Source organism: Protopterus annectens, chromosome 2.part0 (assembly GCF_019279795.1).
Source record: "Protopterus annectens isolate FY-2018-M chromosome 2.part0, PAN1.0, whole genome shotgun sequence".
Taxonomy (NCBI): domain Eukaryota; kingdom Metazoa; phylum Chordata; order Ceratodontiformes; family Protopteridae; genus Protopterus; species Protopterus annectens.
In genome coordinates this window covers 133,277,673-133,301,690 of record NC_056728.1, presented here as the reverse complement: position 1 = coordinate 133,301,690, position 24,018 = coordinate 133,277,673, and the positions used below count along the sequence as shown (strand labels likewise).

General features: G+C 44.4%; 1 protein-coding gene across 1 annotated transcript in view; it reads right to left on the bottom strand.

Annotated features, from left to right (window-relative positions):
* Window positions 1-24,018, bottom strand: part of GTF3C3 (general transcription factor IIIC subunit 3) — a 701,049-nt gene that overhangs the window by 251,748 nt on the left and 425,283 nt on the right. Inside the window, exon 12 of the mRNA XM_044060620.1 lies at window positions 15,989-16,090. Coding sequence (XP_043916555.1) covers window positions 15,989-16,090 — 102 coding nt within the window. The remainder of the gene's footprint in view (window positions 1-15,988; window positions 16,091-24,018) is intronic.

The window sequence follows — 24,018 nt, the reverse complement described above, 5'->3', positions numbered from 1 at the left end:
CAAGTCGTCTGCCAGTGAATTTTGTTTGCCTGGCAGGAACTGAGCTTGTAGATGCACTTGGTTGCTCAAGGCTGTGTTCCACAGGGCCATGGCTAAACTGCAGAGTGAGTAGGAATGGGTTCCCCCCTGCTTGTTTATGTACCATATTAACTGTTGTGTTGTCTGTTTTTATCAGCAGCTGTCCTGGAAGGATTAGGTATTTGAAGGCTGTCAGAGCATTCTGTACAGCAAGCATCTCTTTTTGATTGATGTGCAGGAGAATTTGGCATGGGTTCCAGTGGCACTGAATGCATTTGCCTGCCATGTGAGCCTCTCATGCATAGTCTGATGCGTCTGTTGTCAGGGTTTGGGCAGCGAGGGGTTGAGGAAAAGGCAGTCCCTTGTTGTGGTTGCATGCTTCTGCCCAACAAAGGAACTCTGCCCTTAGACAAGGTATGACTGGAATGACTGTTTCCTGGTCCTGAGAATGTTGGCACCACAGACTTTTTAAGTACCATTGAGGTTTCCTCATTTGCAGTCTTGCATATGGAATTAGCAGGACACATGAGGCCATGAACCCTAGGGCTTGCAGTATTTTCCTTGCAGATAGCTGGGTTCTGGTGGCCATTTGTTTGAAGTAGTTGGTCAGATAGGTTTTTCTGGAGTGAGAAATGCCATCTGGGAAGTTGTGTCCAAGCTTGCTCCCAGGAATACAATCTTTTGACTGGGCATCAGTTGTGATTTATTTTCGCTAATGGTGTACCCCAATGAAGTGAGAAGGATTTCTACAAATGCCAGGTGCTGAAGTAGCAATTCCTGACAGTCCGCCTGAATCAGACAATTGTCCAAGTATGAGAAAATTTGGATATTTCTCTGCCTGTAGTATGCAATGGCTGGAGCCAGGCACTTTGTGAATACTCTGGGCACAGTAGATAAGCCAAAGGGAAGTGCAGAGAACTGATAGTGCATAGAGCCTGTCCTGAAGCGTAGATATTTCCTGCATTACTCCCTTACGGGAATGTGCAGATAAGCTTCTTTTAAGTCTAGAGTGACTAACTAGGCATCCTTGGCTAGCATAGGGAGAAGCTGTTGCAGGGTAAGCATCTTGAATTTTGGGACCACCAGAAAGGTGTTGAGAATTGATAGATCCAGGATTTGGCACCAAGAACCCTCTTTTCTGGCCACCAGGAAAAGTCTGGAGTAGAAACCCTGCCCCCTTTGTTCTACTGGAACAGGATGAATTGCTCTGATATTGAGCAGAGAAAGTACTTGCTTTTGAGTCTCTGCTCACTGGTTTGGAGGAAGGTCTGGAAGCCCACCTGGGGTTGGCAGTGAATGGAAGTAGAATCTGTACCCCTGGGATACAATGTTTAGGACCCATCGGTCCTGAGTAATGAACATCCAGTTTTTTACATGAAGGGCAAGTTTCCTGCTAGGGGCACAAGTAATTGGGCAGGGCTGGGAAGGATAACTGAAAAGTCATTGTGAACTTTTTCGATAAGAGGGTGGCTTACCACTCCCTGTTTTTGAGGTGGGAGCACTCCATTGTTTAGATCTCTGCATACCCAGGGACTGTACTCTGGGTGGCCTGCTTCCCCTGGGTTTGGACTGAGAAGACCTGGAAGGGGCTGGAAAGGACCAGTTTTTAGAAGGCCAATGCCTACTGAATCTAGGTGGCTGCACTTGTAAGAATTAACAGTTTGCATAGATTTAGCTTTTTCTTCCATCTTTTTAAGAACCTCTTCTGCTTTGGTGCCAAACAAACAATCCTTAAGTAAAGGAGCGTCTAGTAATTTTGATTTGACATGATCTGGCAACGTTTGTTCCTTCAGCCAAGCATGCCTTCTCCGTACAGACCCAGTGACTGCAGCTCTGCAAGATGCTTCGAGAGCATCAAAGATGCACTGCAAAGTATGCTTACTAACTTAGTTTGCAGAATGCATTAACTCTTGTAAATCTTTATTTTCTGCACAATCAGGAAGTAACACCATTTTTTGTTTAATTAGTTCCATAATATGTTGCTGGTACTTCAACATGTGAAACTGGCAATTCAATGCCCTGATGATAAGAGTTGCAGAGGTATATACCTTCTTATCCCATCTGTCTAAAGCTCTGGAATCCCTGTCTGAAGGCATAGGGTTTTTGGCTGTAGTAGCCTTAACACATTTAGGTCCCTGGGAAATGGTCTCTAGAGCTGCAGTAGGATTCTTGAAGAGAAATTTGCGAGAATCAGGTACTCTGAAGTACCTGTCAGATTTTCTAGGGGCCGGGAGTAAAGTGTCTGGATTCCATGAAGTCGTCATCTACAACATCCAGGACAGGGGGTATAGCTAGAGGCCTGTGCTGAGGCAACTCTAAAAATTCTCTGAGTCTCATTTTGGACTGAGGGTAGTCCTGGCATTCCCAGCGGAACTGCTCTCTTAAAGTATGCGAGGTTTCACCAAAATAAAAATCCTCTGGAGGGGAGGCAGAGGAAATGGATTCCTCTGCATCTGAATCCTCATAGGTTGATAAGGGCATGTCCTGGTAGTCAGAAGGGTCAGAGTTATCGGCCTCCTGGTCTGCAGAATCAGAATGAAACTCAGTTCTTTGTCTCTTAGCAGGGGAAGGCTGGCTTCCCCTAATTAGGGTAATAAGGTCTTCAGCCATTCTAAGCATTTGTTTTTGTGGCATGGGAGCTTCAGCATGCGCTTTGGTCGTCGGTTTTCTAGGTGTAGTGCATACTCTGGGCCTAAGAAACTTAGTAGTTCTAGCTAAAAACGAAGTCGATGGTTTAATTCGAACATCGGTAGGTCGGAATACACTCTCAGAAGCTGGTGCCTGCACATCAGCTCCGGACCTATCCAAGGTAGAGACATCCGCAGGTTCCATAGTCAAAGAAGCATCTCGCGGCATACCTGACTCCGAATGGGTCTCAGCAGAGGCCTGCAAATCTGTAGAATTGGGCATCGGGGGTGCAAAGGCACCTCACTGAGTACTGGCGGACTGCTGACTAGCTTAACGGAAGCTTCGTCAGCAGTTTTGGACCTATGCGGTCTGTTTCTGTCTTTATCTTTACGTTTTTCCAGAAGGTCGGTAGTCGGATGGCTTATCGAAGCCATTTCGGAATATGGAGAACAAGAGCGAAAGAATTTAGCAACAAAGATAACCCCATGACAAATGGTTCAGGCATTAAACAAGGCACAAAACTGACAGCGAGGGACATCATGGTCTAGGCCTAAACAGGTGACGCAGTAAGATCAAAAATCTCTGTGAGGTATTTGCTTTCCACAGGCAAGACAATTGTTAACTTTTTCTGACATCAGTTAGAGCAAGAAAAAAGGATCTCAAATGGGGTACTTAGCTTTAGAAGACTTCAGGTTTGAAACTCGAAAAACGAAAATTTCAGGTAGTGGCCGACCGGCACTTGCGAACTGCTTCTGCTTTGGACTCCTCGGCAAGAAAGACTAGTGTAATGGCGTCGGCTGCCGGTTTCATACCCCTGACAACCTGACACCATGGAAGAAGCGACAGCATCCAACGCAGAAATCCTAAGACTCTGGTATTTGGGCCAACTAAAAGGGCTACCTGCAGGCAGATAACCCAAGTGTGGTGACTGCAACAGTGAAACAAGAAGAAAGTACAGTTTTGTACCTACCATAAATGTAGATGTCCGATAGGTATGCATCTGCAGTCCTTACATATGGGTTTTCCTGCCTCAGGCAGCCCTTCGGTCGGCCGGATTCCAAAGTCTGGGTCCGGCGTCGGCTGATAGGTTCATAGGTTCATAGGTTTATACTAGGCTATCTGCCCTAAGGCATTTATAAGCCTAGCCCAGAGTTTTGTGGCTTACGCCACCCCTTATGTTAAAAAATACTGTGCCCATTAGTTTGTTGTGCCTCTGTCCAGCAGTGACACAGAGATGATTCCCGGGGTAAACCTACGATCTCCCATCCACCGGTCAAGATTTCTCTTGAACATAGCCAGAGAGGTGCTCTGCCTCACATGGACCGGGATTTTATTCCACAACATAGGGAGTCTCTGGGTGACAAATCTATCCCTCCAGCATGTCCTATTTATATCCGTGCTAAGGTTTAAGTCGCTTGCTCTAGTGGATCTGGTAGATTTGGATTTTTTGAGGTGGAGCATGTCCATTAATTCCGGGTTGGACATGGCCTTGTATGTCAGGCACAGGTCACCTCTGAGCAGACGGTATGCGACTGAACAGAGCTGGAGTTTCTTCAGTCTGGCAGCATATGACAGATTTTGGAGTCCCTTTATCCTTTTGGTGAGGAACCTTTGGGGTCTCTCCAATTGCTGCAGGTGTCGGGTGAGATACATCCCGAATGGGGCATTGTACTCGATCATTGGTCTGATAAGTGAAGAGTACAGCGGAACAATGACCTCACTTGATCTGGATGGGAATCCCTTCATGATCAGGTGGGCAATGTAGAAGGTTTTTCTAACCACTTTAGCAATGTGAGTGTCAAAAGAAAGGCCACTGTCAACCTGGGTCCCCAGGTCCCTGATAACCTCTTCTGTGCTTAGTGGATTGCCACCTATATGGTAGCTTGGGGTTACCTTGTTTTTCCCGAAGGGTATGACTATACATTTTTTGGCATTTAACTTCAGGCCATGGCTCTGGCACCAGCTATCAGTTTCCGTGAGACCCCTCTGAAGAATATCTGTGTCCGATGTACTTTCCACTATGGCTCCCAGTTTGCAGTCATCTGCAAACTTTGTCAGCCATAGTCCTCCTATGTTTGCCTGTACTTCTGAGAAGTAGATGCCGAACAACAGGGGGCCAAGGACTGAGCCCTGTGGGACACCACTTGTGACCGGCTTGGAGTCTGACATGGCGCCAGCTACTCTAACCCTGTGGGTTCTGTCCTTTAGCCAGTTTTGTACCTACCATAAATGTAAATGTGATGTCGCCCTTTTCCCCGACGTCAGAGCGCCTGGGGTATAAAAGCGTCAGCCGACGCCATCTTCCTCAGTTTTTCTTGCCCCAGATGCCAGGTGCCCTCTAAAGAAGGCTAAATTTTGGAGAAATGAATAAATTCCAATCATGCACAGCAATAAAAAACAAATACACCATAAAAGATAACCCCAGCTAGCTAAAATGAGGGATAGGTACCCAAAAAATACCACAGAGGGGTAGGAGGGAGGGAAAACCTGACTGCAGATGCATACCTATCGGACATCTACATTTATGGTAGGTACAAAACTGTACTATGTCCTTCAAGGATGCATCTGCAGTCCTTACATATGGGTAGAATACCATAGCCAAGCTGGGGTGGTAGGACCTAAGAAAAGGATGGTGTAGCTAACATGCCCTGCAGGACTGCAGTAGCAAAGCCTGCTCTGGCTCTGGAATATAAAGGCAAGTTGTAATGCTTGGAAAATGTATGCACAGAGCTCAATGTAGCAGCTTCTAAAATGTCCTTTGTAGCCACCCCTCTTAAGAAGGCTGTGGAGGTGGCTGTTGCTCTGGTGGAATGAGGTCTGATGTTAGCTGGCACAGCTTTTCCATGAAAAGAGTAACAGAATCGAATGCAATTTCCTATCCATTTTGAAATTGTTTGTTTGGAAATTGCTTTTCCTTGTACACCAGCAGCATATGCTACAAAGAGTTGGTCAGTTTTTCTGTAAGTCTTAGTTCTGTCCAAGTAGTAGCGCAACTGTCTGTGAATGTCCAGGGTATGCAGAAGTTTCTCTCCTTTATTTTGTGGATTTGGAAAGAAAGTAGGCAGGTGGATAGCTTGGTTCAGTGAGACCCTGGATACCACCTTTGGCATGAATGAAGGATTGGTTCTCAAAGAGACTCCTGATGGAAAATGAGAAATGGTTGTACTGCCATGAGGGCCTGCAACTCAGATACTCTTCTTGCTGAGGTTATGGCCAGAAGGAAGGCAGCCTTCCAAGACAGGAATTGTAGTTCTGAAGATGCTGCTGGTTCAAAGGGAGGTAGAGTTAATTTTTCCAACATGAAGTTAAGGTCCCATGTAGGCACTGGTGGTTTCCTTGGAGGGTTGATGTTTTTTATCCCTCTTAGAAACTGCCTTAGCAGAGGATGAGAAAATACAGGTGGATCAGTGTTGTACTCTGCTGAAATAGCTGAAGCATGAATTTTTATGGATGAATAAGAAAGGTCATTATGGAGCATTTCAGCCAAGTATTCAAGGATATGTGGAATGCTCATCACTGTCAGATCCTGACCCTTTGCGGTGCTCCAGGTTCAAAATCTTTTCCATTTTGCTGAATATGCCTTTCTTGTGGAAGGCTGCCGAGCTTCCATGATGATATCCTTGACCCTCTTGGATAGTTTATCCTGGCGAGGAGTCAAGGTATTTTCCAGGCTGTCAGCTGCAAGGTTTTTAAGCTGGAGTGCAGAGTTTTGTAATTGTGCTGTGTCAGAAGAAGTGGCCATTGTGGTAGAGGCCACGGTTTTGTGCGTGACATGCTCTTTAACAGTGGGTACCAGTGTTGTCTTGGCCAGTCCGGAGCTATCAGAATCACTTTTGGTTGCTCTGTCCTGATCTTCAGTAAGACCTTGGTCATTAATGGAAGAGGTGGGAATGCATATACTGTTAGAGCATTCCAGCTGAAGGATAGGCGCCCACTTTCCATGCTTGAGGATGGTATGTCCTTGTGCAGAATTTCTTCAGTTGATGGTTGTGGGGGGAGGCAAAAAGATCTATGTCCGGCCTTCCCCATTATTGTGCTATCTGAAGAAAAATGTCTGGATGCAACATCCATTCGTGTGGATCCATGGTGTTTCTGCTTAGGCTGTCCGCCAGTACATTGTCCTTTCCTGGTACGAAGTGGGAATGCAGCTCTATATTGAGTTTTAGGGAAAGTTCCCAAAGATTCATTGCCAGCCTGCAAAGAGGGTAGGAATGGGTACCTCCTTGCTTGTTTATGTACCACATAACTGTTGTATTGTCTGTCTTTATTAGCAGGTGACCTTGATGCAGGAAATGTTCGAAGGCCTCGATTGAATGTATCACTGCCAGCATTTCCTTTTGGTTGATGTGCAGGCGCAATTCCTTTTGTGTCCATAGCCCTTGAATACATCCGCCCTTCATGTGCGCTCCCCATCCATGGTCTGAGGCGTCCGTTGTCATGGTTTGGCTGATATGTGGCTTGCTGAAAGGCAGACCCATGTTTGACTGGCTTGCTTGTGCCCACCACAGAAATTCCTTTTGAAGGCATGGAATGAGGGGGATCAAAGCTTCTAGGCTGTGACTGTGTTGAGACCATAGACTCCTTAGGTACCCTTGTAGTTTCCTCATATGCAGCCTTGCTTGTGGAATCAGAAAAATGCAAGATGCCATGAAACCCAGGGCCTGCAGGATTTTCCTTGCAGTCAGCTGGGTTTGTGTTTTCAGATTTCTGAAATAATCCGGTAATTGTTCTTGTTTTTCTTCTGTGAGAAAAGCCATTTGGGTGTTTGTATCCAGCTTTGCACCCAGAAAAATTATTCGTTGGGATGGAACAAGTCTTGATTTCTGAATGTTGACTGTGTATCCCAAGACCTGTAGAAGGTGGATGGCATAGTTCAAGTGTTTTACCAATGTTTGTTGGCTGTCCGCTTGTATAAGGCAGTCGTCCAGGTATGGGTATATTTGAATCCCCTGAAGTCTGCAATGTGCAATTACTGATGCCAGGCATTTCGTGAATACTCTGGGCACAGTAGATAAGCCAAAGGGCAATGCTGAGAATTGATAATGCTCTGAACCTGCAAGAAATCTGAGGTGTCTTCTGCAACTTTGTCTGATAGGGACATGCAGGTATGCCTCCTTGAGGTCTAGAGTTACCAGCCAGGACCCCTTGCCCAGCATGGGAAGGAGTTGCTGTAAGGTCAGCATTTTGAATTTTGGCACGATGAGATAAGTATTCAGTGTGGACAAATCCAGAATAGGCCTCCATTGCTTTTCTTTTCTTGGAACAAGGAATAGTCTGGAATAAAATCCTTGGCCTTGTTCTGTGTAAGGAACCTTTTCTATTGCCTTCATTTGTAGTAGTTTGGAAATTTGCTTGAAAGCCTTTGCCCTTTGATTTGGTGGCAGGTTTGGCATGCCTTGTCTTTTTGGTAATGTATGAAAATGGAATCTGTATCCTCTGTCTATTATTTGCAGTATCCATTTGTCCTTTGTAATACTGTGCCAATTTTCTGAGAATAAAGATAGCTTTCCGCCCAAAGGTGCTTCCAATTGAGCCCTGGTTGGCGGAGTCAAAGTCAAGTCATTGAGTTTGCCCTTGTGCAGTAGTTGTAGGTCTTGCACTACCTCTCTGGTTAGGAGGCTGCCACTGACGTCCTCTGTAGGAGCCTCGAGCTTGCCCTCTACCTCTGGCACGCCTGTTTTTGCCTCTCTGAAATCTGTCTGCGTCTGGAAAGGACCAATTCTTAGAAGGCCAATTTCTGCTGAATCTTGGTGGTTGGACCTGGAGAAAATCTTTGACTGTTTGTACTGATTTAGCCTTTTCCTCAAATTTCTTTAAGACCTCGAGCCATGGAACCAAATAACTTTTGTTTTTCCAGTGGTGCATCCAGAAGCTTTGCTTTAACATGATCTGGCAGTGTTTGTTCCTTCAGCCAAGCATGTCTACGTATGACTGCACCTGTCATTGCTGACCTACATGAAGCTTCCAATGCATCATAACCACACTGTAAGAAATGGTTGCTAACCTGCTGAGAGTTATGCACCAGATCCTGAAGCGCCTTGCGGTCTAGGGGTTCAGGCGAGGATAGTTTTTTATGCAATTCATCTAACAGATACTCTTGATACTGTATCATATGGAATTGACAATTTAATGCTCTCATAGAAAGAGTGGAAGAAGTATACACTTTTTTACCCCATCTCTCTAAAGCCCTGGATTCCCTTTCAGAAGGAAGTGGATTCTTGGCAGTGGTGGTTGTAACCCCTTTAGGGCCCTGGGAAATAGTTTCTGGGTCAGCAGAGTGGCCCTTGTAAAGGTATAGATGTGAGTCCGGGACCCTGTAGTACCTGTCAGGTTTGACAGGAGCCGAAGGAAGGGAGTCAGGGGAAATACTAGACTCAGAGTACAAATCTTCTATAACATTTAAAACAGGAGGAATAGCCAAAGGTCTATGCTGAGGTAAATGTAAAAAAGTCCTTAACCTCTTCCTGGAATCAGAGAATTCCTGGCCTTGCCATTTGAAATGCTCTCTCATGGAGTGAAGGGTCTCCCCAAAGGAAAACTCTTCAGGGGGGGAGGCCGAGGGAATAGATTCCTCTGCATCAGAATCCTCGTAGGCCGGAAGGGCCTCCTCCTGGTAGTCTGAAAGTGCAGAGTCATCTGAGGCCTCATCAGAAGACTGGGGATCTGTCTGCTCAACCCTGGGCCTTTTGCCTGGAGGTGGTTGAGAGCCCCTGTCTGGATGTGGCTGAGAGCCCCTGATTAAGGAAATAAGGTCTTCAGCCAAACTTAAAATTTGTGAATTGGTAGTGGATCCCTGAGGAATAGCCTTGGGAGGGAGAGATTTTGGCTGTTTAGCAGCTTTAGCCCGTGTAAAGGCCTTAATGGACATGGATACAGGAGGCCTGGCTGCCCCACGTGCTGGAGTAGTTTTATCAACAGAAATGGTGTCGGATATTTCCTGAGCACCGGTTTCAGACGGAAATTCTATGACCGACCCAGTGATGGCCTCCGGTACCGAAGTTACCGGCTGTGCAGTGTTGTCGGTCGGAAGCGGTAGAGATTTGGCTTCAGTAGAGACCGAGACACTCGCGGTAGGCCTAGGCATGGAGTCGGCCGAAACCGCGGACCGCGTGTGTCGGTCCTTATCCTTTCGTTTTTTGGATAAATGAGCTGTCGGAAGCTCCGACGGCATGATATAACAGAAATGTTCCCAAAAAAATTCCTCTGCAAACTCTGCCCGATGCCTAAGAGTGCGTTTATTGAAGGAAGCACAGGCTGAACAGGCCGAGACGTCGTGGTCTGGGCCTAGGCAGGGTAAGCAGTAAGAGTGGAAATCCTTATGAGGTATTTGTTTCCCAGAAGATAAACAATTATTAACTTTAACCATTTGCTCTGACATCGGCTGAGGCAAGAAAGAGTCCCCAACGAGGTACTTAGCTTTTTTGAAGACTTCGGTAGCTGAAATCACAGGAGCTGGCCGACCGGCACTTGCGAACTGCTTCTGCTTCGGGCACCTCGCGGCAAGAAAGACTGAGGAAGATGGCGTCGGCTGACGCTTTTATACCCCAGGCGCTCTGACGTCGAGGAAAAGGGCGACATCAGCCGACGCCGGACCCAGACTTTGGAATCCGGCCGACCGAAGGGCTGCCTGAGGCAGGACAACTCATATGTAAGGACTGCAGATGCATCCTTGAAGGACATCATATGTCATTATCAAATAAATAAGGTGTGACAGATTAATATTCCAACATATCCCTCATCTCAAACAAACTTCCACTACATGTCAAGCAGGGTGTTACAGTTGCCACCTTCATGATAACTGGATGGGCAGCCTCAAATTCTCCCCAGGTGTATCCAATCTTGAGGCTAGAGGGAACTTTTGAGTAAGCTTTTGTTGGCTTGGTTTGAAATGGTCTGTGGACTGACTGCTTAGTACTTACATATAGGTTCACAAGTGTTTACTAAGCTAATGACCACAAAGGCCTATTTAAGCCTTGCCATGTATCCCAAATCTCTGACAAGTTCTGGTACCCTTGATAAGTGTAAGCATGGGCTTGGGAGATGAACTATTTATTTACAGGTAACCTATGTCCATTAGAGACATAGGTGCCAAACCAGGGATGAATTTCCTGTTTCCCATCCAATTGTCCAAGTTGCACTTGAATTGGGTTAGGGAGGAACTCTGCTTCACATGGATGGGTAGCCTGTTCCATAGACAGGGTAGTCTTTGGGATACATACCTATCTCTCCAGCAGGTCGTATTTACATCACAGGCAAGGTTTAAATCTTTAGAATGGGTAATTCTGGTGCTGTGTGTTTTGTGGATATGCAGGAGGTCCATCAGAGTGGGGTGAGATAATGCTCTGTATGCCAGGCATAGATCTCCCTTCAAAGGCCTGTAGGAGGCAGAATACAGGGATAGGGCCTTGAGGTGGTCTGCATACGACATATTACTTATGCTCTGTATTATTTTAGTGAGGAATCTCAGTAGATGTTCCAACTGTTGGATATGCCTGGTTAGGTACATACCCAAAGGGGGCACTGTACTTAATGACAGGTCTGATGAATGCTGAATACAGTGGAACAATGATGTCTTTGGACTTAAATGCCATACTTTTGTTTATAAGTTGTGCAACATAGAATGATCACCACTGTAGACACGTGGCGATCAAGGGCAGATTACTACCTATGTGTGTTCCTAAGACCCTGACTACTTGGTCAACTTTAAGGGGTGTGTTGTCAGTATGATAGTTACCAGGAATGGATGACTTCCCAAAAGATACTATTATGCATTTCTTGGGATTTAGTTTTAGTCCATGGCTCTGACACCAGTTGTTTGTCTGTCAGCCCCTCCTGTAGAATATCTGTGTCAGTGTGAGATTCAATGGCAGCCCCTAATTTGCAATCATCTGCAAATTTAGTCAAACACAGATCACTAACACTGTCTTTGACCTCTGAGAAGTAAATGCCAAAAAGGAGCAGTCCAAGGACTGATCTCTGAGGAACTCCACTTATAACTGGCCTCTTTGTATAAGTGGACTCTCCAATTCTAACTTCCTGGGTCCTGTCTGTGAGCCAGATGGCTACCCACCGGGTGACATATGGGTTTGTACCTAACTCTTCAGTTTATCAACAATGCATGAGTGGGGCACTGTGTCAAATGCCTTGGCCAGGTCATGGTAGGCAGTGTGAACAATTTTGCCCTCATCCATTGCTTTGGTGACCTTCTCAAAGAAGTCCACCAGACTGAGTAGGCATGATCTGCCCTTGACAACTCCAAACTGGGTTGGGTCCAGTGTCTGGAGGTTTACTATACCTCTACTGATCATCTCCATGATAATTTCTTCCATGACTTTACATACAAGACTAATGAGACTTCCGCATCTGTAGTTTCCAGGGTCTGTAGATGGCCCACCGTTGTGCAGAGGGATGACTGTTGCCCTTCTCCACTCATGAGGCACAAAGCCTGTTTGGAGGCTACAGTTAAATATGATTCCAGAGGCCCTGATAGATCATGTTTCATGCTATTTAGAAGGCAACCTGGGATTATTGTCTGGGCCCACTGATGCAGTGTTCTTGGTCTTAGAGAGAGCATTAAGGACCCGTTCCCTGGTGATAGTAAGGGGAGTTATATTTGATGATATTTCCTGATGGAAGGTTCAGGGGGAGACAACCAGGAGGTTTGCTGTATTACTCTGGCTCAGTATAGGTGGCTCCACTTACAATGAGATCTGCACACAATTGTGTACTGCCTTTGAGCTTGCAGACATAGCTAAAGAATGCCTTGTGGTTGTCCTTAGCCTGGGAAGCCAAACTTACCTCAAATTTGGATTTGGTAGACTTTATTTGTCCTCTGAGGTGTTTGTTTAGTTTGATGAGAGTGCTTTTATCTTGCTGGGTGCTGCACCTCCTAATTTTTGACATGATTTTCTTCCTCCTGTTATACAGACGATTAATTTTGTGATTCCACCAGGGTGGCCTGTTTTTTTAGTTAGTTCTGTACTTCTTCCTGGTGGGTACAGCTACCTCTATGCAGCTATTAACAGCTTGTACAGGGTTTCTGTGAAAAGTTCTGCATAGGCAGAAGTGTTCTCAAGGTTTATGGGGGCTTGACATTTTGCCATGTTCTCACTTAATAGCAGGAGGTTAGCCTTAGAATAGCTCCTGAATATTCCAGGATTAGCTGGGGGGTTGGGGTGGGGGTACAGGTTTTATTTTTACTTCAAAGGAGACCATTTTGTGGTCTGACATTACTAAGAAAGGCATTACAGTAGGGGATGTGCAGCAGTCTCCCATATTAGTGAGGACCAGATCCAGTATGGTTGCACCCCTGACTGGCATATTGACTAGGTTCAGGGAGTTTGTGCTTACAAAATCCAGGAATCTCTGTGCATGTATGTTTGGTGTTGTATAGGATTGGCAGTTAATAGTGGGGTAATTAAAGTCACCCATGAACATGCTGTTGGGTTGGGATGGTTAGTGTTTCATAAGTTTAAATATGTGGTATGGGTTTCCTGGGTCATACAGGGTGACCTATAGCTTGCAAGGAAGTGGCATTGGATTTTACCTATGGTGATTTGAACATGGAGCAGCTCAAGTGCACTGTCCTGTTTGACCAGCCTCGAAGTGTATTTATTTTTGATGTAAATAGAGACACCTCCACCTTTAGTCCCTGCCTGTGAAGTAGCTGGCCTAAATGTGTGGAAGGCATTATAACCTTGTACTGTTGGTGTGCTCTCCATGGCTTTAAACAATGTCTCAGTGACTGCACAGACATCAGCATTTTCTAGGATAAAGAGAGCTTCTAGGGAGTGGAGTTTTTTTTTTAGACTCCTAGCATTGATCAGTAATACCGTTAGATTTTCTTAGTTTTGATTTGCTATGCCGGAAGTACTTTAAGTTTGACACTGCCTAAAAAAGGCACTATGGGGGAAGACAAGGTTTTAGCTAATATTCAAAAGCCTAGAGGGGAGAGGTGCAGACCATCCCTGGCAAAGCAGTTAGTCTGTTGACCATCTCCTTCCATGCTGACAAATATTGCACCCCCTTAGAATGATACCAGAAACTAAGCCAATTATTAAAGTCAATCATCTTTTGTTTGTATTGCGGCATCATCCTTGGAGAAGGTAAAATGCTCCTCAATGCTAGGCTCATACCAGCCTGAGAGACATATTCTGAGAGCTCCATGATGTCTCTCTTCATATAGCCTAGAGAGATATGTCTCAGATAATTTACTCCCATATGGACTATGACTGAGGCATATTGGTAATTGTGGTCGTAATGTGGCGGATCCTAGCCCCTGATAAGCAATTGACTGTAACTTTCTCTTTACTCAGCCTGGTGAGAGACACATCAGTGTGTCTCACGATGGAGTCTCCAATGACTAGAATGTTGAATTGTGTGGTGACTTGCCTTATGGGCTTAGAGGTAGAGGCTCCATGAGATGTAGCTCTATGTGTCGATGTGGGTGTGGTTTTGAAAGAGCGCATTTGGGGCTGCTGAGGGTATTTGTTATATGCATTTCGTCTATGAGGTCTTTGTGGTTTAGGAAGGTTACATGTAAGTGTCTCAGCAAATGTGGGTCTATATGTCCCCTTTGAATTGTGTGTGATGGGTGCAGCATGTGTACTACTGACAACTGTACTGACAACCTTAATAACATTAGGAGTACCTAAGTCTACTGAGGACAGCTGTGAGGGCATCCCGACAAAGCATGTGACAAAAGCTAGATTTTAAATTTGTATTCCTTTTACTTTCCCTACTTCATAGTGGGTTGTAACAAAAGTACTCCAATTTTTACTGTGTCTTTTATAGTGACAATCAAAGTACTTTTAGCATTTTAGCAACATTTTCTTGCTTTTACAACCATTGATAACCAAACACTGACCACCAGACGCACATGTCATCAGTCTCCACAGAATCTATCAAATCAAATACAACACACTCAGTGTACCATAAGTCAGCAGTCTCCAGAGAATCCAATCAAATATAACGCACTCAGTGCACCAACATGCCAAGAAACTAAAGCGGTAATCAACATTAAAGATTTGGGAATAGTAACAAAAAAAAACATTATTTTAAGAGCATAAAACAGAAATCAGAGTTAACAGTTTTAAAACTGGTGAGTTTGATCTTTTGAAATACAAGATTTAGCTGCACTCAAGGCTATCACTTGCCTAGTTTTAGAATACAATGTTGTACTTATAATACCAAAAACAGATATTATTCCATAAGAACAAGTGCAGAAAAAATTCACTAAAAACTAACAGCATTTACAGATCTTCAAAATAGACAGAAAGCTGGGCCTTTTCAGTATTACTCACAGACTCTTGTGAGGAAAATCATCTGACATTTACAGAGTGTTGTCTGACACTCATGCGACCTCTGTTGGGACTGAATACTGAGATATGACAACAAAAATTCTAAAGCTACTCCAAATACTAAAAGAAAACAAGAACTATACTACACAATTTGCTTCCAGAAGGTAATGGCATAAATTACTAAGGTTTCAACTATGAATAAGATAAGGAAAAGCTGAACACGATTTAGTAATGGGAAATACAGCTGCAAAGTTCTGGCGTCTGTGTTCCAAGAAAGGCCAAGAAACTGAAAACTAAATTTATGAAGCTTAAGAATACTGTCCTTTTAGCTGGAGTGGAAGCAATTATAATGCAATTAACTACTGATATGCATATTTCTTTGAAAATGCAATCTCAAAAATATATGATTAATGCTTCTGTGCATAATTTCTGGAATGTTCTGTACAAAGGCATCATTGATCATGTATGACAGAATGTTCAATGCAGTAACGGAAATTCAAACAATTCATTTAGCACAATTACTGCAAAACAACTGCACAGCTGATCTGTGTGAGTTTCAGAATTCCATGTGCAAAAACATTCCATTACTTAAAGTTTACAATGTCCTACAATATGACAGCAACTGCACATAAACATACATACTAGATAAAGGGAGCTTTTTTATTGCATGGACTTTTATGAAAAGGGTGGTATGTGGTCCATGGATGAAGGCATCCTGGGTACAAAGTATAGTAAAATGAACTGTTAGGACCATTTGGATGCTAATGACCTAACAGATCATAGAGCAAGAAGGGAAGTAAAACTGTTAAAATTATGTAATGAGTAATAGAAATTGAACTCAAAGAATAAAGCAAATTTTAAAAGGTTGGGTAAACATCAGGTTTCAGTAATGAACTGAAATGGTGTTTAAAGATTAAACCATCAAGGGTAGAAGCTGGGAAGGTTAAACAATCAAGGCTGGAAGCTGGGACGAGTGCTACACCAAGCTTGGTTGAGTACCAGAAGGTACATCTCCAATGACATTCACATAATAGATCACTTACCTTTAGAAGCATTGCCAGCATCGTCAACAGAGTGTCCATGTAATCAAGCATTTTTGCCTGTGAATACAAGAGGGTGGAGCGATGCAGCAGCAACTTCAGCTCCTAAGACAATGAAAAAAGAACTAATAATTAGTCAAAATCAGTTGCAACACAGTGACTTTTTCAAAGCTGATATACCACTGCATGAGTGCAACTTCATCATACCAACAAGCAGTAAAGTTATCAACTTCATCATTCCAACAAGCAGTAAAGGTTACCTTTAAAGCTGCAGGTTATTTTCATTTAAAAACAGAAAAAAAAATCTCATTTTTCTATGACACCACGCATGCATATTATACTATATTGTGCAAACGTACAGTTGTGTACACTTACCGTAAATGTAGATGTTAGAGTGTATTCACTGTTGCAGTCATCACATTTGGATTATCTGCTTGCAGTAGCCCTCAGTCGGCCTGATTAACAAAGTCTTGGGTCCTGCGTTGGTTGCTGTCCCTTCTTTTGTGATGTCAGGTCATCAGGGGTATAAAACATGCAGCCGATGCCATTACATCAGCTTTTCTTGCCCCAGATGTCAGGTGCCCCACTAATGGGAAGCAATTAAATCTATAAATATACAAGGTTACACCTCCAACAAAAAAGAAAATACGCCAAAAAGCTTTTGAGCACAGTAAAGGAGAGCAGAGGTGTAGCCAAAAGAAGTAAGGGGGCTGGAGGGAGGTTTACCAGGACTGCAACAGTGAATACACTCAAACATCTACATTTATGGTAAGTGTACACAACTGTACTATGTTCTTTGTGTTTCACAGTTGCAGTCATCACATTTGAGTACATTCCCAAAGTTAAGGATGGGAGGAGGAATTTAGATAGCATTAGGACCAACTATAAGGTCCTACAAGACTGCAGTGGCAAAGCCAGCTCTGGATTTAGAGAAAACTGGCATATGGTAATGCTTGGTGAAAGTATGTACAGAACTCCAGGTAGCAGCTTCTAGGATGTCCCTGGTAGGGACACCGAGTAAGGCTGTAGAGGTAGATGCAGCCCTGGTTGAGTGGGGTCTGATCCCCTGTGGAATTGGTTTTCCATGGTGCTTGTAGCAGAAATGAATGCAATGGCCTATCCATTTGGAAATGGTTTGCTTTGAAATAGCATTCCCCTCTGCCCCTGCAGCAAATGCCACCAGCAGCTGTTCAGATTTCCTTTGAGGTTTAGTCCTGTCCAAGTAGAATCTAAGTTGTCTGTGCACATCTAAGGAGTGCAGTATCCATTCCCCTTTGTTCTGTTGTTTAGGAAAGAAGGTTGGCAAAAGAATGGACTGATTAAAGGCCACAGTGGATACCACCTTTGGCATGAAAAAGGGATTGGTCCTGAAGGACACCCTGTCCGCATGAAAGATGTTGAAAGGCTCCACTGCCATAAGGGCCTGTAATTCAGATACCCTTCTTGCTGTCTTGCTGAAGTGATTGCTAAAAGGAAAGCTGTTTTCTAAGAAAGGAATTTTAAGTCTGCAGTAGCAGCTGGCTCGAAAGGAGGAAGGGTGAGTTTCTCCAATACAATGTTAAGGTCCCACACTGGAGTTGGAGCTCTCCTGGGTGATCGTAAATTGTTGGCTGCTCTGAGGAACTGCTTGAGCAGTGGATGAGAGAAGAGGGGAGGTTTTGTGTTATAATGAGCTGAAATGGCTGAGGCATGAATTTTGATGGAGGAGAAAGACAGGCCCTTGTGAAGCATCTCAGTTAAGTATTGTAAAATCTGAGGGAATATGGGCACTGCTGTGCTCATCCCTTGAGATTGGTTCCAGGCACATAATCGTTTCCATTTGTCAGCATAAAATGTTCTAGTACTAGGCCTCCTTGCCTCTGAAATGATATCCATCACTGATTTACTGAGGGATGGTAAAGGAAAGATTAGATAATAAGCCAGGCTGCTAGGTTCAGTGTTTGAAGCTGAGGGTGCAGAATCTGCTACTCCTGCTGAGAAAATAGGGTAAGAGTATGAGGCAGGTGCCATGGGGTGAATAGTGACACACTGCGCAAGAGGGGGTACCAGTGTTGGCGTGGCCAGTCTGGTGCAATCAAAATCGTCCTTGGTTTGTCTTGTTTGATCTTGTAGTACTTTGGAGAGCAGAGGCAGAGGAGGAAAGGCATGAACTGATAGGTTTTTCCAGTTGAAGAACAGAGCATCCACTTTTCAAGCTTGTTTGTGGGGAGTCCTTGTGCAAAATTTGTCCAACTGATAGTTCTGGGGGGAGGCAAACAGGTATATATATCTGGGCTCCCCCATTTGCTTGTCAACATGTTGAAAATCCTTGGCTCCAGTTTCCACTCGTGTGGGTCCATGAGGTTTCTGCTTAGTCTGTCTGCCAGTGTATTGAATTTTCCTGGCAGGAATTGAGCTTGTAGGTGCACTTGGTAGCTCAAGGCTGTGTTCTACAATGCCATGGCTAGTCTGCAGAGGGGGTAACAATGTGTAGCTCCCTGCTTGTTTATGTATCACATAACAGTGGTGGTGTCCGTCTTGTCCTGGAAAAATGTGGTCCTTGAAGGCTGTCAGAGCATTCTGTACAGCTAACATTTCTTTTTGATTGATATGCAGGTGCATTTGACTTGGGTTCCATTTGCCATGTATGCACTTCCCTGCCAGGTGAGCACCCCATGCATAGTCTGACGCATCTATTGTTAGGGTTTGGGCGGCAGGGGGTGGTGTGGAAGGTAGTCCCTAGTTTGGTGGCAGGCCTCTGCCCAGCAAAGGAACTCTAGGCGTAGGCAAGGTATGATAGGAATCATTGTTTCTAGGTCTTGAGAATATTGACACCATAGGCTTTTTAGATACTACTGTAGTTTCCTCATACGCAGTCTTGCATATGGAATTAGAAGAATGCAGGAGGCCATGAACCCCAAGGCTTGCAGTATTTGTCTTGCAGATAGTAGGGTTTTTGTGGCCACTTGTTTGAAGTAGGTTGTGAAATGAATTTGCTTTTCTGGCGTGAGGTAAGCCATCTGGGAAGTTGTATTCAAGCTTGCTCCCAGGAAGATAAATTGTTGACAGGGTACCAAGTTTGATTTGTTTCCGTTTATGGTGTACCCCAGACAAGTTACAACCCTTTTTACAAAGGTCAGATGATTCAAAAGTATGTCCTGGCTTTCTGCCTGAATGAGACTATCGTCCAGGTATGGGTATATTTGAATATTTCTTTGCCTGCAAAATGCAATAACTGGAGCTAGGCACTTTGTGAATACCCTGGGTGCAGTAGATAAGCCAAAGGGCAGTGCAGAGAACTGCCAGAGCGTGTAGCCTGCTTTGAAGCATAGGTATCTTCTGCAAGATTCCCTGATTGGGATGTGCAGGTATGCTTCTTTTAAATCTAGTGTTGCCAACCAGGCATCTTTGCCTAGCATAGGAAGCAACTGGTGAAGAGTCAGCATCTTGAATTTTGGAATCTCCAAAAAGGTGTTTAGAGTAGACAGGTCCAGGTTAAGACGCCATGAATTGTCTTTTCTGGGTACCAGGAAAAGTCTTGAGTAGAAACCTTGTCCCTTTCCCTCTTCTGGTACCAGCTGAATAGCCCCCATGCTTAAGAGAGAAAGCACTTGTTTTTGGGCCTCTGCCCACTGATTTGGGGGTAGGTCCGGCAACCCACTTGGTGTTGGCAACGTGTGGAAGTGAATTCTGTATTCCTGGGACACTATATGTAAAACCCATTTGTCCTGGGTAATGAGTTCCCAATTCTTTGCATGAAGAGCAATATTTCCCCCCAAAGAGGCAGTCAGTTGATAAGTGCTTGGAATTTTTAAAAGGAAATCATTGAGACAATTTACCATGGGGGGAGTCTTATTATTCCCAGACTTGGAAGTGGAAGCCCCCCTACTGCTTAGTTCTGCGAGTCCCCTGGGACTGAAACCTGGGTTTTTTTCTGTGTCTGGGTTTGGCTTGAGAAGATCAGGAAGGGGCTGGAAAGGATCAATTCTTAGAGGGCCAGTGCCTACTAAATCTAGGAGGCTGAACTTGTAAAAAATCTTTAACAGTTTGCATAGATTTAGCTTCAACTTCCATCTTTTTAAGAACTTCCTCAGCCTTGTTGCCAAACAGGCGGTCCTGATTTAAAGGAGCATCCAACAATTTAGCTTTAACATCATCAGGCAAAGATTGCTCCTAAAGCCAAGCATGCCTTGCGAGCACAGACCCAGTAACAGCAGCCCTTCAAGAGGCCTCTAAAGAATCAAAACCACATTGCAAAGTATGTTTTCCAACTTGTTCGGCAGAATGCATTAAATCCTGTAATTCTTTATTTTCCACACAGTCAGGAATCAACATAATTTTCTATTTAAGCAGTCCAATAACATGTTGCTGATATTTTAATATATGAAACTGGCAGTTTAAAGTCCTAATGGCCAAGGTTGCAGAAGTGTAAACCTTCTTACCCAATCTATCCAGTGCCCTGTAGTCTCTATCAGAAGGGGTAGGATTTTTAGCAGTAGAAGCCTTAATGCCCTTCGGCCCCTGTGAAATAATCTCTGGATCTGCAATAGGATTTTTGAAAAGGGACTTGTGGGACTCAGGGAACCTGAAGTAACTGTCAGGTTTTCTGGGAGCAGGAGGCAGGGATTCAGGGGCCAAACTAGATTCCGAGAAAGCATCATCAACAATGTCTAGTACAGGAGGAATAGCGAAAGGCCTATTCTGAGGTAGGAGAAAGAAATCCCCAAGCCTCTTTTTTGAATCAGAAAAATTCTGGCTTTCCCAGTGGAAATGCTCCCTTAGAGTATGTAAGGTTTCCCCAAAATAAAAATCCTCAGGAGGGGAAGCAGAGTGAATAGAGTCCTCTGTATCAGAATCCTCATAAGTAGGTAAGGGCAAATTCAGATCATCAGAAGAGTCAGAAAAAACAGAATCCTGATCAGAAGATTCATAATCAACTTCAGTCCTAGGCCTCTTAGAAGGAGGGTTGGCTACCCCTGATTAGAGTTATTAGATCTTCAGCCATTCTTATCATTTGTTTTTTAGGCATAGAGGCCTGAGCATGTGGCCTGGGCGTCATTTTTTTGACATGGATCGAGATTTAGGCTTAAGTAATAAAGGAGGCATTGATTTAATATGCAAGTCCATAAGCCTGAATACACCCTCAGAAGCCGGTGCCTGCACAGCGGCTCTGGACCCATCCAAGGTAGAGACATCCGTGGGTTCCATAGTTGAAGCATCTCGCGGCATACCGGACTCCGAATGGGCCTCAGTAGAGGCCTGCGAATCAGAAGTAGTGGGTATCAGGGGCTGCGAAAGTGCCTCACTGAGTACCGGCGAACTAGTGACTGGCTTAGAAGCGTCGTCGGCAGTTTTGGACCTCAGCGGCCTGTCTCTGTCTTTATCTTTGCATTTCTTCAGAATCCCGGTAGTCGGATGGCTAACCGATGACAATTCTGGATAATTAAACCGAGAACCAAAATATTTAGAGGCGAAAATATACCGACAAAGGATAGTTTGCTGATTAAATAAAGCACAAAACTGACAGCAACGTAAGTCGTGGTCAGGGCCTAGGCAAGGAATACAGTACAAATGAAAATTTTTATGAGGTATTTGCTTTCAACACGCCATGAATTGTCTTTTCTGGGTACCTGGAAAAGTCTCGAGTAGAAACCTTGTCCCTCTTCTTCTTCTTCTTCTGGTACCAACTGAATAGCCCCCATGCTTAAGAGAGAAAGTACTTGCTTTTGGGCCTCTGCCCACTGATTTGGGGGTAGATCTGGCCACCCGCTTGGTGTTGGTAACGTGTGGAAGTGCAATCTATCCCTGGGACACTACATTTAAAACCCATTTGTCCTTGGTAAGGAGTTCCCAGTTCTTGGCATGAAGAGCAATCTTTCCCCCCAAAGGGGCAGTCAGTTGAGAAGTGCTTGGAAGTTTTAAAAAGAAGTCATTGAGACAGTTTACCATAGGGGGAGTTTTATTACTCCCAAATTTGGAAGTGGAGGCCCCCACTGCTTAATCCTGTGCGTATCCTGGGACTGGAGCCTGGGAGCTCTGCTGGATTTGAGTTTGGACTGAGAAGGTCTGGAAGAGGCAGGAAAGGACCAATTCTTGGAAGGCCAATGCTTACTAAACCTTGGAGGTTGCACTTGTAAAAAATCTTTAACAGTTTGCATAGATTTAGCTTTTTCCTCCATCTTTTTAAGAACTTATTCTGCCTTGTTGCCAAACAGGCGGTCCTGGTTTAAGGGAGCATCCAGTAATTCTGCTTTAATATGATCTGCCAAGGATTGCTCCTTAAGCCAAGCATGCCTTCTAAGTACAGACCCAGTGACAGCAGCCCTGCAAGATGCCTCTAGTGAATCAAAACTACATTGCAAAGTATGTATTCCAACTTGTTCAGCTGAATGCAGTAAATCCTGTAAATCCTTATTTTCAGCACAATCAGGAATCATCATAATTTTCTGTTTAAGCAATCCAATAATATGCTGCTGATAGTTTAACATATAAAACTGGCAGTTTAAGGCCTTAATGGCCAAAATTGCAGAAGTGTATACCTTCTTACCCCATCTATCCACCGCCCTGGAGTCTCTTTCAGAGGGGGTAGGATTTTTGGCAGTAGTAGCTTTAATGCCCTTGGGTCCCTGTGAAATGGTCTCAGGATCCGCAGTAGGATTTTTAAAAAGGAACTTGTGAGAGACAGGGACCCTGTAATATCTATCAGTTTTTCTGGGTGCAGGAGGTAGAGTGTCAGGGGCCAAACTAGATTCCGAAAAGGCATCATCAACAATGTCTAGTACAGAAGGTATGGCTAAAGGCCTGTGCTGGGGCAGGAGTAAGAAATCCCTAAACCTCTTTTTAGAATCAGAGAATTCCTGACTTTCCCAACGAAAATGCTCCCTGAGAGTATGCAAGGTTTCACCAAAAGAGTAATCCTCTGGGGGGAAGCAGAGGGAATAGAGTCCTCAGCATCATGATCTTCATAGGTAGATGACGGAAAATCCTGGTCATCAGAGGAAACAGAAAATTCAGAATCCTGGTCAGAAGTATCACAAATAAACTCAGTCCTAGGTCTCTTAGATGGGGACGGCTAGCTTCCCCTGATTAAAGTAATAAGGTCTTCACTCATTCTTATCATTTGTTTTTTAGGCATAAAGGCCTGACCATGTTTTCTGGGCGTCAGTTTTCTGGGCATGGTTCGAGTTTTAGGCCTTGAAGAAGAAGACGGCGTTGGTGTAATACGCAAGTCAGTACGCCTGAATTTACCCTCAGAAGCCGGTGCTTGCACAGCGGCTCTGGACCCATCCAAGGTAGAGACATCTCAGGTTCCACAGTTGAAGCATCTCACGGCATACCGGACTCTGAATGGGTCTCAGTAGACGTCTGCGAATCTGAAGTAGCGGGTATCAGAGGCTGCAAAAGTGCCTCACTGAGTACGAGCAAACTGGCGACTGGCTTAGGAGAAGTGTCGTCAGCAGCTTTGGACCTAGTCTGTCTTTATCTTTGCATTTTTTTGGAATGTCGGTAGTCAGATGGCTTACCGAAGACATATCAGGATAATTGAACCAAGCACCAAAATATTTAGAAGCGAAAATATACTGACGGCGGATAGTTCATGGTTTAAATAAGGCACAAAACCGACAGTGAGGTATGTCGTGGACAGGGCCTAGGCAAGGAATACAGTATGAATGAAAATCTTTATGAGGTATTTGCTTTCCACAAGTAATGCCATTATTTACTTTTACTGACATCGGTTAAGAGCAAGAAAAAGTTTCCCCAACGGGGTACTTGGTTTTAGTTGAAGACTTCAGTTCTGAAACTCAAAAATGAAAATTTTAGGAGTCGGCTGACTGGCACTTGCGAACTGCTTCTGCTTCGGGCACTGCATGGCAAGAAAGACTGATGTAATGGCGTCGGCTGCATGTTTTATACCCCTGACGACCTGATGTCATGGAAGAAGGGACAGCAACTGATGCAGGACCCAAGACTTTGTTAATCAGGCTGACTGAGGGCTACTGCAAGCAGATAACCCAAATGTGATGACTGCAACAGTGAAACACGAAGAACATCTA